The 17,397-nt window shown below is 48.6% G+C and overlaps 1 protein-coding gene across 1 annotated transcript in view; it reads left to right on the top strand.

Moving 5' to 3' along the window:
* tmprss6 (transmembrane serine protease 6) overlaps positions 1-17,397 on the top strand; it is a 35,541-nt gene that overhangs the window by 3,347 nt on the left and 14,797 nt on the right. The window contains exons 3-10 of the mRNA XM_078430452.1: positions 3,969-4,108; positions 5,834-5,901; positions 7,225-7,385; positions 8,370-8,411; positions 9,501-9,705; positions 11,769-11,905; positions 14,211-14,323; positions 16,796-16,905. Coding sequence (XP_078286578.1) covers positions 3,969-4,108; positions 5,834-5,901; positions 7,225-7,385; positions 8,370-8,411; positions 9,501-9,705; positions 11,769-11,905; positions 14,211-14,323; positions 16,796-16,905 — 976 coding nt within the window. The remainder of the gene's footprint in view (positions 1-3,968; positions 4,109-5,833; positions 5,902-7,224; positions 7,386-8,369; positions 8,412-9,500; positions 9,706-11,768; positions 11,906-14,210; positions 14,324-16,795; positions 16,906-17,397) is intronic.

Genomic DNA, 17,397 nt, shown 5'->3' with positions numbered 1-17,397 from the left:
GGTGCTGCACTGTAAGGAGTTTGTACGTTCTCCCCGTGACCTGCGTGGGTTTTCTCCGAGATCTTCGGTTTCCTCCCACACTCCAAAGACGTACAGGCATGTAGGTTAATTGGCTGGGTAAATGTAAAAATTGTCCCTAGTGGGTGTAGGATAGTGTTAATGTACGGGGATCACTGGACGGCACGGACTTGGTGGGCCGAAAAGGCCTGTTTCCGGCTGTATGTATATGATATGATATGATGATATGCAAAATGTAATGATGGTCAAGGAAAGACACAAAAGCTGGAGTAACTCAGTAACTCTGGAGAGAAGGAATGGGTGACGTTTCGGGTCGAGACCCTTCTTCAGACTGGTTATTGTCTATTGTCTATTGTCTATTATGGATAAGGGAAACGAGAGATATAGACGGTGATGTAGAGAGATGTGGAATCCTCTGCCTCAGAAGGCAGTGGAGGCCAATTCTCTGAATGCATTCAAGAGAGAGATAGATAGAGCTCTTAAGGATAGCGGAGTCAGGGGGTATGGGGAGAAGGCAGGAACGAGGTACTGATTGAGAATGATCAGCCATGGTCACATTGAATGGTAGTGCTGGCTCGAAGGGCCGAATGGCCTACTCCTGCACCTATTGTCTATTGTCTATTGAGATAAAGAGCAATGAGTGAAAGTTATGCAAAAAAGTGATGCCAAGGAAATGTGGGGCCAGGTTCGACAACGATGTTGAATTCGGACAGCTAAATATTGTCATGTAGGGTTGTGAATCTGTGGACTTCATTGCCACAGAAGGCCATGGAGGCCAAGTCAATTTTCAGGCAGAGATAGATAGATTCTTGATTAGTGCGGGTGTCAGGGGTTATGGGGAAAAGGCAGGAGAATGGGGTTAGAAGGGAGAGATAGATCAGCCATGATTGAATGGCGGAGTAGACTCGATGGGCCGAATGGCCTAATTCTGCTCCAATCACTTGTAAACGATCCGCCTCTTGAGCCTGCTCCACCGTACAAGAGATCCATGCACTGACATCCATTTTCCTTCCTTTCACTTATGAACTTATGTGTGGTCCTTGCTGTTGCCTCAGTCTGCACTGTGGCTTTCGTTTGCATTGCCACGTAAAGAAATATATAAAACACATTTTATACAAACATATTAAAATTCCAAAATTCTTAAGGGATTGGACAGGCTAGACGCAGGAAAAATGTTCCCCATGTTGGCAGGAAAAATGTTCCCCATGTTGGGGGGAGTGCAGAACCAGGGGTCACAGTTTAAGAATAAGGGGGAGGCCATTTAGGACTGAGATAAGGAAAAACATTTTCACCCAGAGAGTTGTGAATCTGTGGAATTCTCTGCCAGAGATGGCAGCGGAGGCCAATTCACTGAATGCATTCAAGAGAGATCTAGATGGAGCTCTTAAGGATAGCGGAGTCAGGGGGTATGGGGAGAAGGCAGGAGAGAGTTAGATTTAGCTCTTAGGGCTAATGGAATCAGGAACGGGGTACTGATTTTAGATGATCAGCCATGATCATATTGAATGGCGGTATCACAAAATGCTGGAGTAACTCAGCGGGTCAGGCAGCATCTCTGGAGAGAAGAAATGGGTGATGTTTCGGATCGAGACCCTTCTTCAGACTGAAGAAGGGTCTCGACCCGAAACGTCACCCATTCCTTCTCTCCCGAGATGCTGCCTGACCCGCTGAGTTGCTCCAGCATTTTGTGATACCTTTGATTTGTACCAGCATCTGCAGTTATTTTCCTACACATATTGAATGGCCGTGCTGCCTCGAAGGGTCGAATGGCCTAATCCTGCACCTATTTTCCATGTTTCTATTTTTCGATGCCTCTGTTTACTGTGTTAAGCTGCAAGACCAAAGGCTCCCTTGTCTCCCCTGAGGGAGTAAAGGCAGGTGTGATTCACTGCACGATGAATTAGTCGACACCAATGAGATAACAAAAGCTCGTTGGAGTTGGGTCGCCAGGGTAACCGTGGGCACCGGAGATGTCCTGACCCTGCAGAAAAGAAAGCGAGGCCTGTGTGGTTTGCAGCCTATCCTAGGCCGCCCGTTGCCTGGGAGACGGAGCTGGGCCTACCTTCAGGTTACCAACTCTACCCTGGGGTGTACGTTCTCCTTAGAAATGACAACAGTTCCTGGGTTCAACATGCGGAGCCAAAGTTCTCACAGAGGCCAGCTGCAATTCAGTTTTTAGTTTTTAGTTTCAAGATGCAGCGCAGAGACAGGCCCCTTCGGCCCACCGAGTCCGCGCCGACCAACGATCCCCGCGCACTAGTTCTACCCTACACACACGGGATAATTAGTTCTGTGTTGTCCCACAAAAGGACACAAAGTGCTCAGCGGGTCAGGCAGCATCTCTGGAGAACATGGATAGGCGATGTTTTGGGTCGGGACCCTTCTTCGGACGATCCCACTTTCTCATCTGTTCCCTACACACTAGGAGGGTGGGGGGGAATTTACAGAGGGCCAACTAACCTACAAACCCGCACGTCTTTGGGATGTGGGAGGAGACGGGAGAAAAAAAGCACGCATGTCACAGGGAGAACCTACAAACCCCGTATGGGCAGCCCCGAGGTCAGGATCGAACCCGGGTCTCTGGTGCTGTGAGGCAGAAACTCTACTGCTGTGCCACCGTGCCGCCCCTGGTGAGGGAGTCAAGCCAAAACTATCAGCCTGAGGGCAAGAGACTGTCCCCACACAGGGAGTAGGGCGGGGGGGGGGGGGTGTGGGGGGTGGGGGGTTGGTTGGTGAATGCTGAGGCTCTATAAGGCGCTGGTCAGCCAATAAGTTCTGAAATTTTGGGCACCATATCTGTGGAATTCTTTGCCGCAGAGGGCTGTGGAGGCCAAGTCAGTGGATATTTTTAAGGCAGAGATAGACAGATTCTTGATTAGTGCGGGTGTCAGGGGTTATGGGGAGAAGGCAGGAGAAGGCAGGGATTAGGAGGGAGAGATAGATCGGCCACGATTGAATGGCGGAGTAGACCTGACGGGCCGAATGGCCTAATTCTACTCCGATCACTGAAGAATCTTATGACCTTATAAATGGCAGGGAGACGGAGGGAGGGGGTTGCCTTTGGGATTCTGCTCTGGGGAGTGTTGACGGAGAGTTAACTGGTGCGTTCACCTTCCCGATTCCCAAATGCACAGCTGGTCCCCCTTGGGCCCGAACGTCAGATGAAAAATAAAACAAGCGTATTTAACAGAGGGTGGCACAAACATGGAACGAGATGCCAGAGAAAGTGGCAGAGGCAGATGCAATTACAGCACCTAACGAAAACACCTTCGGCAGTCTAGAGTGGGCGGCACGGTGGCGCAGCGGTAGAGTTGCTGCCCTGACAGCGCTTGCAGTGTCGGAGACCCGGGTTCGATCCCGACCACGGGTGCTTGTCTGTACGTTCTGTTCTCCCCGTGACCTGCGTGGGTTTTCCCCCGAGATCTTGGTTTCCTCCCGCGCTCCAAAGACGTGCGGGTTTGTAGGTTATTTGGCCTGGTATAAACGTACGATTGTCCCGGGTGTGTGCAGGATATGTGAATGTGCGGGGATCACGGGATCTCATAGAAACTTACCGAATAGTGAAAGGTCTGGATAGAGTGGATGTGGAGAGGATGTTTCCACTGGTGGGAGAGTCTCGGACTAGAGGTCGCAGCCTCAGAATTAAAGGACGTTCCTGTAAGAAGGAGATGAGGAGGAATTTCTTTAGTCAGAGGGTGGTGAATCTGTGGAATTCATTGCCACAGAAGGCTGTGGAGGCCAAGTCAAAGGATATTTTTAAGGTGGAGATTGATAGATTCTTGATTAGTATGGGTGTCAGGGGTTATGGGAAGGCAGGAGAATGGGGTTGAGAGGGAGAGATAGATCAGCCATGATTGAATGGCGGTGCCGAATGATTGATGGGCCGAATGGCCTCATTCTGCTGCTACAACTTATGACCCAGCCCCAAAGCTCTCTCATCTCCTTCTCAGCTGGCAAACCCCAAGATGACACTAAGATCGGGGTCCATTATTTGGGAAGCTTGCACATACAGAACGAGGACTTCATTGGCGAATATGAACACAAGGAGTCTCAGGAGTTCAAAAAGAAAGCACAAGACATCAATAAGAAGGTGAGCATCCATCAACACTTCCCGACGGACTGGATTATGGTTACCGGGAGGAGGCAGGAGAATGGGGTTGGAAAAAATAGATCATCCATGATCAAATGGCAGAGCAGACTCAATGGTCCGAATGTCCTACTTCTGCTCCTATGTCTTCTGGGCAGGGGAAGAGAAAATACATTCTGGCCTTCCATCACAGTGACTGAAGGAGACTCACTGTGATGGATGTTTTTTTTTTTGTTGTTTTGTGTTGGTTTGTGATTGTCTGTGTTATTGCTTATTTTTATTGCTCTTATTGTAGGACTGTGGGTAACAGAATTTCATCCAAAAGACATTTTTTGGATGACAATAAAGGCTATTCTGATTCTTCTGATTCTGATTCTGATTCTTATCTACAGTGTGGGCAGACTCAGTGGGCCGAAGGGCCTGTTTCCGTACTGCATCTCTAAAGTCCTCTCCAAACAGTTCAGGGCGTGCAGCGTAGGTTTACTAGGTTAATTCCCGGAATGGCGGGACTGTCGTATGTTGAAAGACTGGAGCGACTAGGCTTGTATACACTGGAATTTAGAAGGATGAGAGGGGATCTTATTGAAACATATAAGATTATCAAGGGATTGGACACGCTAGAGGCAGGAAACATGTTCCCAATGTAGGAGGAGTCCAGAACCAGGGGCCACAGTTTAAAAATATGGGGTAGGCCATTTAGAATGGAGATGAGGAAAATCTTTTTCACTCAGAGTTGTAAATCTGTGGATTTCTCTGCCTCAGAATGCAGTGGGGGCCAATTCTCTAGATGCTTTCAAGAGAGTTAGATAGAGCTCTTAATGATGGCGGAGTCAGGGGGTAAGCCAATGGAATGTTGGCCTTCGTAACAAGAGGAGTTGAGTATAGGAGCAAAGAGGTCCTTCTACAGTTGTACCGGGCCCTGGTGAGACCGCACCTGGAGTACTGTGTGCAGTTTTGGTCTCCAAATTTGAGGAAAGATATTCTTGCTATTGAGGGCGTGCAGCGTAGGTTCACTAGGTTGATTCCCGGAATGGTGGGACTGTCGTATGTTGAAAGGCTGGAGCAATTAGGCATGTATACACTGGAATTTAGAAGGATGAGAGGGGATCTTATTGAAACATATAAGATTATCAAGGGATTGGACACGCTAGAGGCAGGAAACATGTTCCCAATGTTGGGGGAGTCCAGAACAAGGGGCCACAGTTTAAAAATAAGGGGTAGGCCATTTAGAATGGAGATGGGGAAAATCTTTTTCACTCAGAGAGTTGTAAATCTGTGAATTTCTCTGCCTCAGAATGCAGTGGGGGCCAATTCTCTGGATGCTTTCAAGAGAGTTAGATAGAGCTCTTAATGATGGCGGAGTCAGGGGGTAAGGGGAGAAGGCAGGAACAGGGTACTGATTGTGGATGATCAGTCATGATCACATTGAAAGGCGGTGCTGGCTCGAAGGCCCGAATGGCCTCCTCCTGCACCTATTGTCTATTGTCTATATCTGACCATCAATTATTCACCTTGCTTTGGGATCCATGCAATGGTAAAAAGACTGGTTAAATTGGATTCTTGTGTCAGGGGTTATGGGAAGAGAAGGCAGGAGAATGGGGTTGGGAGGGAGAGATAGATCAGCCATGATTGAATGGCGGTGCAGACTTGATGGGCCGAATGGCCTAATTCTGCTCCTATACCTTATGAACGTGAACTAAATTGATGCAAATGTGTTTCTTTCTTCAGATCAAGAAAGCTATCTCCTCTGCAGACTTTGAATGGTATTACAATAAATCGGTGGTCTTCACATTTGGGTAAGACTGCTTTGAGCTTCTTCGGTGCCAGAGTTGGAGTCGAGTTCTTGCTCTGAATCCAGGCTCAGTTCCCCCCCAATCCCATACAGCTCAATGCAGCAGCTCATAAACATGGTCTTGCCAGGAGTGGTGGGTGGTGCAGGCAGAATCGATAGAGACGTTTAAGAGTCTTTAAGACAGGCATGTGCAAGGAAGTGCAAAGAATAGAGGGATATAGAACCATAGAAAATAGGAGCAGGAGGCCATTCAGCCCTTCATACCAGCCCTTCTCCGCCATTCAATATGATCACGGCTGGTCATCCACAATCAGTACCCCGTTCCTGCTTTCTCCCCATATCCCTTGATTCCTTTAGCCCTAAGAGCTATACAGTATCTAACTCTATCTTTAATACATCCAGTGAATTGGTCTCCACTGCTATCTGTGGCAGAGAATTCCACAGATTCACAACTCTCTGGGTGAAAACGCCTTTCCTCATCTCAGGCCTAAATGGCCTACCCCTTATTCTGACACTGTGACCCCTGGTTCTGGACTCCCCCAACATCGGGGAACATTTTTCCTGCATCCACCCTGTCCAATCCCTTAAGAATTTTACATGTTTCAATAAGATCCCCTCTCATCCTTCTAAATTCTAATGAATATAAGCCCAGTCGACCCATTCTTTGCATCGTATACAGGCAGATGAGATCAAGTTGGGGGAGTCCAGAACAAGGGGCCACAGTTTAAGAATAAGGGGTAGGCCATTTAGAACTGAGATGAGGAAAATCTTTTTCAGTCAGAGAGTTGTGAATCTGTGGAATTCTCTGCCTCAGAAGGCAGTGGAGGCCAATTCTCTGAATGCATTCAAGAGAGAGCTAGATAGAGCTCTGAAGGATAGCGGAGCCAGGGGGTATGGGGAGAAGGCAGGAACGGGGTACTGATTGAGAATAATTAGCCATGATCACATTGAATGGCGGTGCTGGCTCGAAGGGCTGAATGGCCTCCTCCTGCACCTATAGTCTATTGTCTATTGAACTTGGACTCGGTGGGATGAAGGATCTATTGTATTTCCACGCTGTATCTCTAAACTAAACGATGATGGTAGTAAAGGAATGCACAGGAATGGACTTGTAGCTTTTAATCCGCGTTAAGCTTCTACAGGACAGGCAGCATCTCTGGAGAGAAGGAATGGGAGACGGTTTCTTCAGACCCGAAACGTTACCCATTCATTCCTTCTCTCCAGAGTGTGTCCGGCCGAGTCACGCCGGCTTTTTGTGTCTAAACTTCGGTTTAAGCGAAAACATCTGGACATTAAGTTTCTCCTGTGTGGCCCTCTCTTTCACCAGGAAGGGGAGCTTTCTGGCCTATTTCTGGGTGGACTTTCAAATAACGGAGGCAGGAGAGCAGGAACTCAGCACCGAGTTGGTGAAGGAGTCGATCAGCAATATCTTTGAGACTCCAGGATCGCAGGATTACCAGATCGTGGCAGAATTAACGGGAGTAACCAGTGAGTAATTTCCAGCCACCTCCTGCAGGCCGAGACCTTTTACCAGTACAGGCACCTTGCCTTTTACGCCTGGTCTATTTGATGTGTTTTTGCAACAGCGCACTTTATAAATTACTAATTGCAAACAACATCGTAAAATCTTATTGTACATAAGCACATGGTGGCGCAGCAGCAGAATTGCTGCCACACAGCGCCCGAGACCCGGGTTCAAACCTGACTAAGGGTGCTGTCTGTACGGAGTTTGTACGTTCTCCCCGTGACCACGTGGGTTTTCCCCGGGTGCTCCGGTTTTCTCCCACACTCCAAAAACGCATAGGTCTGTGGGTTAATTTGCTTGGTATAGAAACATAGAAACATAGAAAATAGGTGTAGGAGTAGGCGATTCGGCCCTTCGAGCCTGCACCGCCATTCAATATGATCATGGCTGATCATCCAACTCAGTATCCCGTACCTGCCTTCTCTCCATACCCCCTGATCCCTTTAGCCACAAGGGCCACATCTAACTCCCTCTTAAATATAGCCAATGAACTGGCCTTCTGTGGCAGAGAATTCCACAGATTCACCACTCTGTGTGTGAAAAAAAACTTTCTCATCTCGGTCCTAAAAGACTTCCCCCTAATCCTTAAACTGTGACCCCTTGTTCTGGACTTCCCCAACATCGGGAACAATCTTCCTGCATCTAGCCTGTCCAACCCCTTAAGAATTTTGTAAGTTTCTATAAGATCCCCCCTCAATCTTCTAAATTCCAGCGAGTACAAGCCGAGTCTATCCAGTCTTTCTTCATATGAAATATAAATGTAAATTGTCCCCAGTGTGCGTAGGGTAGTGTTAGTGTGCGGGGATCGCTGGTCGGCGCGGACCCGGTGCGCCGAAGGGCGTAGAGATTCCACGCTGTATCTCTAAACTAAACTACACTATGGTGATCACGTTTGTTGCTCCGTGCTTTGAAGGGCCACTGATTTTTATTTCCGTTTGCTTTGACAGGGGTCTCAAGAAATGACTTGAATACCCTGGCATGGGCAGCAGGTAAATGAGGCGGCACTTTGGGACAAGGTATGGAAATGGGTCTGAGACACAAACCAACAGCAGGTCACAGACTCGTACAGTACGGAAACAGGCCCTTCGGCCCGACTTGCCCATGCTGACCCAAAGATGCTAGAAGAGCAAGATGAACCACTCCGTCGAAATCGCCTATACTGAAGTGTAGTACGCAAAGGAGCGTAACGTCCGCCATTTTAGTAGGCAAAGCCCGCCGTTCGCTCTGCCTCTCGCAGTGTAATCTGTGTTTTGGGGGAAGTGTAATCTGTGTGATGATATCATAAAAATGCAGAATATATCTCATCTATCAATTCACAGATTTTTGTTATTTTTCTTTTAAAATGTTTCTGCAAGTTTCTGCCTACTAAAATGGCGCCGTGACGTACTACGGATTTTAGGGTCGAGTGGTCTATCTTGCTCTGTTTTATTATGCACAGAAACTGGCCCTTTGGCCCAACCCATCCATGCTGACCAAGATGTCCCATCTAAGCTAGTCCCATTAGCCTGCATTTAATGGCCCATATCCCTCGGGTAGATGCACAGAGTCTCTTGCCCAGGGTAGGTGAATCGAGGACCAGAGGACACAGGTTTAAGGTGAAGAGGAGAAGATTTAATAGAAATCTGAGGGGTAGCTTTTTCACACAGAGGTTGGTGTGCGTAAGGAAAAGCTGCCAGAGGAGGTCGTTGAGGCTGGGACTATTCCGTCACCTGTTCCTTTTCTACAGAGATGCTCCCTGGCCTGCTGAGTTACTCCAGCATTTTATGTCAATCTTCAGTGTAAACCTTGAGTAGGGAGGACGTGCAGATGCTGGTTTACACTGAGAAGCTGTAAGATTCTGCTTCTATAGGTGCAGGAGTAGGCCATTCGGCCCTTCGAGCCAGCACCGGCATTCAATGTGATCATGGGTGATCATTCACAATCAGTACCCTGTTCCTGCCTTCTCTCCATATCCCTTCTCCCCATATCTATCGTTGGTGTGTCTGCAGTTCGTCCCTCCACCTGTTTCCTGCCTGTTTATCTCCGGCTGGTTGCTTCCTCCCCAGACTCACGCTTGCTCTCCCTCTCGTTGCCTGCAGAGTGCCACAGGTATGTCTTCATCGGCAGCTCCCACAGCGTCAGGCTGGACGGGCCGGACTCCAGCTACAAGAGTTGCTTCTGGCATCTGCAGGGGCTGGCTGGCCAGCTGCTGAGGCTTCGGTTGGAGTGGGTCAAAGGCGACTGCCTGGACCGCATCTTAGTCTACGACGAGGCCACATCCGCCGGCCACAACCTCCTGACCTCGTGAGTTGCTCGTGGGCCGAAGGGCCTCTTCCACTGCTGTCCCCACCCTATCAATTGCTCTCATTGTCTTGTAGACTTCTCTCTGGTATCCACTCAATCTCCAGCGTCCCAGAGAAAATAGCCCAAATCTGTCCAATCTCTCCCTTTAGCTTAAGGGCCTGTCCCAGTTACGCGATTTTTAAGGCGACTGCCGGCGACTGTCAAAGTCGTAGCAGATCGCCGAAATTTTCTTTTACGCTACGACAATGACCACGACAATGACCGCGACAATGACCATGACAATAACCACGACAATGACCGCGACAACGACCACGACAATGACCACGACAATGACCATGACAATGACCACGACAATGACCGCGACAACGACCACGACAATGACCGCGACAATGACCGCGACAATGACCATGACAATGACCACGACAATGACCACGACAATGACCACGACAATGACCACGACAATGACCGTGACAATGACCATGACAATGACCACGACAATGACCACGACAATGACCACGACAATGGCCACGACAATGCCGAGTCAGGTCGATACAAGTGACTTTTTTTGTGAAACTAGCACCTGGCTAAGAGATTACACCGTCTTCGGAAACATCGTGAAATCCCCACGCTTACCTGACCGCCAAACTGTCGCCTCCAATCTACCCGTCAAATGTCCTGACGGTAAATAAATCGGTTAAACAAAACTATCTTCTGGTATCTTCAAATGCCTTTTCTTAATTTAATATTACGTGCTTCTAAATGCATCTGTGACAACCTAGCAAACCTGGGGACAGCGTGCGACAGACAGCGCCCGCAATAAGCTACGATACCCGGCCACAAGCCAGCTGTCACTGAGAAATTTCTATCCGGAATTTTTTTCCGCATCGCGCCGAGATCCGCTACGATTCATTGAAGACTCCTCACGATCATGCCCGCGACACCCCGGCAAACGTCCGGCAACAGCCTAGTCGCTGGCAGTCGCCTTAACATCGCCTAAGTGGGACAGGCCCTTTAGTTTTAGTTTGGAGACAGAAAGCGGAAACAGGCCCTTCGGCCCACCGAGACCACGCCGACCAGCGATCCCCGCACACTATCACACACCAGGGACAATTTACAATTATATCAATCCAATTAACCTGCAAACCTGCATGTCATTGGAGTGTGGGAGGAGACCGAAGCACCCGGAGAAAACCCACGCAGGTCACGGGGAGAAGGTGTAAACACCTTACAGACAACACCCTTAGACAGGATCGAACCCAGGTCTCTGACGCTGTAAGCGCTGTGAGGCGGCAACTCTACCACTGCATTAGGAAGTACTTCCTAGTACTTTAGGAAGCACTTAAAGGATGTTTACACGAACTATGTTTAGGAAGTATAATGTTTGGAATCTTTAGGAAATGTTTAGGGGCACTATCACGATGTTTAAGAAAGAACTGCAGATCTCTGAGATCTCCGGTTTCCTCCCACACTCCAAAGACGTGCACGTTTGTAGGTCAATTGGCTTGGCATAAATGTAAAATTGTCCCTAGTATGTGTGGGATAGTGTTAGTGTGCGGGGATCGCTGGTCAGTGCGGACTCGGTGGGCTGAAGGGCCTGCTTCCGTGCTGTATCTCTAAACTAAACTAAACTACCCCTAAGCTCTAATCTGTAAACGGAGTGCCAGAACAGCGGCCACGGTGGCGCAGCGGTAGAGTTGCTGCCTTACAGCAAATGCAGCGCCAGAGACCCGGGTTCGATCCCGACTTCGGGTGCCGTCTGCACGGAGTTTGTACATTCTCCCCGTGACCTGCGTGGGTTTTCTCCGAGATCTTCGGTTTCCTCCCACACTCCAAAGACGTACAGGTTTGTAGGTTAATTAGCTTGGTAAATGTAAAATTTGTCCCTAGTGGGTGTAGGACAGTGTTAGTGTGCGGGGATCGCTGGTCGGCACGGACCCATTGGGCCGAAGGGCCTGTTTCTGCACTGCATCTGTAAACTAAACTAAACTGGTACGAGGGGCGGAAGGGCCTCTGAGTGTTGTAGCTTGTCCCAGGTTCACATGCTGTATTCTCTCTCGATGCAGACTGTACCAGTGCAACTGGCATGAGTCAGCGGTGGAGGTGGTCTCCTCCAGTAACGTCATGTCGATCATCTGGAAGGAAGGTCGGTACAGCGTCGATGACACATTCACCCTATCCGCTCAGGTCCTGCCCAAGACCGGTAAGTAGGTTGCCAACTGTCCCGCATTAGCCTATTAGTATTAAATTGTACCGAGGTACAGTGGGAACTTTATTAACTTTATCAACACCTGTCCCATTACCTCCCCCCTCAACTCCATCCAAGGACCCAAACAGTCTTTCCAGGTGAGACAGAGGTTCACCTGCACCTCCACCAACCTCATCTATTGCATCCGCTGCTCTAGATGCCAACTTATTTACATCGGCGAAACCAAGCGCAGGCCCGGCGATCGCTTCGCTCAACACCTGCGCTCGGTCCGCATTAACCAAACTGATCTCCCGGTGGCTGAGCACTTCAACTTCCCCTCCCATTCCCAGTCTGACCTTTCTGTCATGGGCCTCCTCCAGTGCCATAGTGAGGCCCACCGGAAATTGGAGGAACAGCACCTCATATTTCGCCTGGGCAGTTTGCAGCCCAGTGGTATGAACATCGACTTCTCCAACTTTAGATAGTTCCTCTGTCCCTCTCTTCCCCTCCTCCTTCCCAGATCTCCCTCTCTCTTCCTGTCTCCACCTATATCCTTCCTTTGTCCCGCCCCCCCTGACATCAGTCTGAAGAAGGGTCTCGACCCGAAACGTCACCCATACCTTCTCTCCCGAGATGCTGCCTGACCTGCTGAGTTACTCCAGCACTTTGTGAATAAATACCTTCGATTTGTACCAGCATCTGCAGTTATTTTCTTATACTATGAGAACTTTATTAAGGCATGCTATCCAGTCATATTATACCGAAGATAGACACAAAATGGTGGAGTAACTCAGCGGGTCAGTCAGCATCTCTGAAGAAAAAAAAGGAATGGGTGACATTTCGGGTCAGGTCCCTTCACCGGAAACATCCCAACCCGAAATGTCACCTATTCTTTTTCTCCAGAGATGCTGCCTTACCTGCTGAGTTACTCCAGAATTTTGTGTCGATCTTCAGTATAAACCAGCATCTGCAGTTCCTTCCAACGCATATTATACCATTCTTGAGTACAATCGAGACAAAAACATGCACAACAGCTAGAGCAAAGAGAAAAATACCAGAGTGCTGAATACAGTGTTACTTTTCCGGAGAAAGTGCAGATAAAAAAAGTGCAAGGGCTACCATAGGGTAGGTTGGGATATTGCGACTACACCCCTTAGTATATGTTCATTCAGTAGACCGATCCGGAGGAAGCTGTTCCTGAATCTGGTGGTACATGCATTCAAGCTTTTGCATCTTTTGCCCGAAGGGAGGGAGGAGAAGATTTGCTGAACCTCCTCGCCATTTCCCTCCTGTGCTCCACCCCATCTTAGACAACAATCACATCGATCATAGAGGGAGTACAGAGAAGGTTCACCAGATTGATTCCTGGGATGGCAGGACTTTCATATGAAGAAAGACTGGATAGACTCGGCTTGTACTCGCTGGAATTTAGAAGATTGAGGGGGGATCTTATAGAAACTTACAAAATTCTTAAGGGGTTGGACAGGCTAGATGCAGGAAGATTGTTCCCGATGTTGGGGAAGTCCAGAACAAGGGGTCACAGTTTACGGATAAGGGGGAAGTCTTTTAGGACCGAGATGAGAAAGCTTTTTTTCACACAGAGTGGTGAATCTGTGGAATTCTCTGCCACAGAAGGTAGTTGAGGCCAGTTCATTGGCTATATTTGAGAGGGAGTTAGATGTGGCCCTTGTGGCTAAAGGGATCAGGGGGTATGGAGAGAAGGCAGGTACGGGATACTGAGTTGGATGATCAGCCATGATCATATTGAATGGCGGTGCGTACAGGCTCGAAGGGCCGAATGGCCTACTCCTGCACCTATTTTCTATGTTTCTATGTTTCTAATATCGCCGCGTCTGCAGTGTCTCTTGCCTCCAGGTTTTTTAGTTTAGTTTAGAGATCCAGGCCCTTCTGCCCACCGGGTCTGCGCCGACCAGTGATCCCCGCACACTAGCACTATCCTACACACGCACCAGGGACTATTTACAATCTTTACCGAAGCCAATTAACCTACAAACCTGTACTTTTTCGGAGTGTGGGCGGAAAAAAACAGAGATCTCCAGAGTAAACCCATGCAGGTCGCGGGTTTAATGGTTCTTTATTATCACGTGCAGCAAGGTGCAGTGGAATTATTTTTTCTGTGTACGGATCAGTAAGATTATTGTCGTGCATCAGTACAAACTCCGTACAGACAGCACCCGTAGTCAGGATGGAACCTGGGTGTCTGGCGCTGTGAGGCGGCAACTCTACCGCTGCGCCACCATTAAGCCCTTATTCCGCGGCTTAATTCTGCAAGTTAAATCCTCGATGCTTTTTCTTTCAGGTTGCTTTGCGACTATCATCCTGAGGGAAGAATGGGGCGTACAAGGCGATGGGAGCACACCGTACTTTCCCAGTTACTACCCACCCAACGCTCACTGCACGTGGTACTTCACTGTAAGTGTACTGTGCGCTAACGCCTGATCACCCGCCTCTACTTTGATGGCACCGAGGGAGGGGACTCCCTCTCCCCTCCATGACTCTGAGAGCGGCTCCAGATCAAAGGGTTGAAATTCATGTTCAACATTTAAGACAGGTAGCCCAGAGTAGGTGAATCGGGGACCAGCGGACACAGGTTCAAGGTGAGGGGGAGAAGGTTTAATAGGAATCTGAGGGGTAACATTTTCACACAATGGGTGGTGGGTGTATGGAACGAGCTGCTGGAGGAGATAGTTGAGGCTGGGTCTATCCCAACGTTTAAGAAACAGTTAGACAGGTACATGGATAGGACAGGTTTGGAGGGATACGGACCAAACGCAGGCAGGTGGGACTAGTGTAGCTGGGACATGTTGGCCGGTGTGGCCAAGTTGGGCAGTAGGGCCTGTTTCCAAGCCTGTATCACTCTTTGACTCTATGACTCGATTGTAATCACGTATAGATAGTCTTTTGCTGACTGGGTAGCTCGCAACAAAAGCTTTTCACTGTACCTCGGTACACGTGACAATAAACTCATCCGAAAACTCGGTGAGTCAGGAAATATCCGCTGTTTTCTCAGTCTTTAATCTCCACACTGTTACAAAACCGCAGAATATCATTTGTCCTTGGAGCAACCCGAGTATTGATCTGTACATCTAGGTACACGTGACAATAATAAACGAAAGCACGTACAATCTGACCGGCCATTGGCATACAGTGGGTCAAACTCCCCCATTCAATGAAGGGTAAAGTCTGATGAGAGTTTGGAAAATAAATATGGGCAATTTCCAAACAGTAAACTAAACTTGTCTATCCAATGCACTATCCTGCCATTCTCACAGAGGATTATGTTCATAGGTTCTAGGAGCAGAATTAGGCCATTCAGCCCATCTAGGCTACTACGCCATTCAATCATGGCTGATCTATCTCTCCCTCCTAACCCCATTCTCCTGCCTTCTCCCCATAACCCCTGACAATCCGTACTGATCAATGTGATTGTGGATCACTTTGGATTCTCATCAGCAGAGATAGAGAGGTTCTTGATTAGTACAGGTGTGTAGTATGTGGAATGAGCTACCAGAGGAAGCTCATATATATATATGGATAGAAAAGGATTTAGAGAGATATTGGCCGACAGTTCGCCGGGGTGTCGCGGGCATGCTCGTGAGGACTCTTCCAAAAACATAGTGGATCTCGACGCGTCGCTGAGAAATCATCCGGTTTGAAATTTCTCGGCGACAGCTGGCTTGTCGCCAGGTACCGTAGCTTATTGCGGGCGCTGTCGCATGCTGTCCCCAGGTTTGATAGGTTCTCTTAGATGCATTTAGAAGCACATAATATTAAAATAAGTAACGTCATTTCAAAATACCATAAAATACTTGTGTTTAACCAATTTATTTACCGTCAGGACATTTGACAGGTAGATTGGAGGCGACAGTTTGACGGTCAGGTAAGCCTGGGAATTTTCGCGATGTTTATGGCCATTACATTTAAAGTGGGCTCCAAACCCAGATATGCAACCCAGAAACCAGATATGCATCTCCCTTACGTTTTCAAAGAATGCCCACACACTTTTCACAAAAATCCACTTAACCACTTAAAAAAATTTTTTTAATACAGCTATTAGTAAACTGGAAGTAAATCCAGTTTATGCCTTGTTACAGTGAAGCTTGGTTTTTAAGTAACCGATATAAGGTGCTATAGTTCAAAACTCTCAAGTACTTACCGACTTGTCAGTGATTTCAGCGAAAATCAGGACGCCAGAGAAGCATTGATAAGCGTGGGAATTTTGCGATGTTTCCGAAGACGGTGTAATCTCGACCTGACTCGGCATTGTCGTGGTCATTGTCGTGGTCATTGTCGTGGTCATTGTCATGGTCATTGTCGTGGTCATTGTCGTGGTCATTGCCGTGGTCATTGTCGCAGTCATTGTCACGGTCATTGTCGCGGTCATTGTCGTGGTCATTGTCGTGGTCATTGTCGTGGTCATTGCCGTGGTCATTGTCGCAGTCATTGTCGCGGTCATTGTCGCGGTCATTGTCGCGGTCATTGTCGCGGTCATTGTCGTCGGGTAAAAGAAAATTTTGGCGATATACTACGACTTTGACAGTCGCCAAAAAATCGCCTAAGTGGGACAGGGAATTAACTTACTGCTCTGCAACACAATATGTAGGCAGGAGCATGGGGCTAGGAGCGAGAGATAGATTAGCCATGATCGAACGGCGGGGTAGACTTGATGGGCTGAATGGCCTAATTCTGCACCTATCACTTATGGACCTTTGAGCCCACAATGGTCCATTGTTGGCCGTGGAAGAGGTGATAACGAAGGGGTGTATGGACGGGAGCTGCAGGAATGCGGGGCGAGCCCAGAACACCATGGGCAAGGTGGGCCGAAGGGCCTGTTTCCGTGCTCTGTTGCTCCATGACTCTGCACGGTCCCATCTCACCCTGCAGATCCCGTCGCTGGACTACGGAATCACGCTGTGGTTTGACGGGTATGAGCTGGATACGCCACCATTCACCGAACCGTGCCACCAAGGCCAGTGGACGGTCCAGAACCGCAAGTATGTTCACCCCCCCCCCCCCCCTTCAAACAGCATTCCTCTTTCCTCTTCCCACCACTTATAGAGTCTTAGAGTCATGGCCCTGTGGCCCAACTTGCCCACACCGGCCAACATGTCCCAGTTACACAAGTCCCACCTGCCCACGTTTGGCCCATATCCCTCCAAACTAGTCCCATCCATGTACCTGTCTAACTGTTTCTTAAACGTTGGGATAGTCCCAGCCTCAACTACCTCCACTGGCAACCTGTTCCACGAAGCCCACCCCCCTTTGTGTGAAAAAGTCACCCCTCAGATTCCTATTAAATCTTTCGCCCCCTCACCTTAAACCTATGTCCTCTGGTCCTCGATTCCCCTACTGTGAGGCAGCAGCTGTGAGGCAGCAGCTCTATCACTGGGCCGCCAGTTTCGCTATATCGATGTTCTTTATTCTGAATAAAGTTTATTTTTGGGGGGGACAAAAGGGGTGTGGTGTGTCCAGGAGCATTGGCTTCA

The sequence above is a fragment of the Rhinoraja longicauda genome, chromosome 40 (genome assembly GCF_053455715.1).
Source record: "Rhinoraja longicauda isolate Sanriku21f chromosome 40, sRhiLon1.1, whole genome shotgun sequence".
In the NCBI taxonomy this organism is placed as follows: domain Eukaryota; kingdom Metazoa; phylum Chordata; class Chondrichthyes; order Rajiformes; family Arhynchobatidae; genus Rhinoraja; species Rhinoraja longicauda.
The sequence above is the reverse complement of the archived record's forward strand: the minus strand, read 5'-3'. Positions and strand labels throughout refer to the sequence as shown.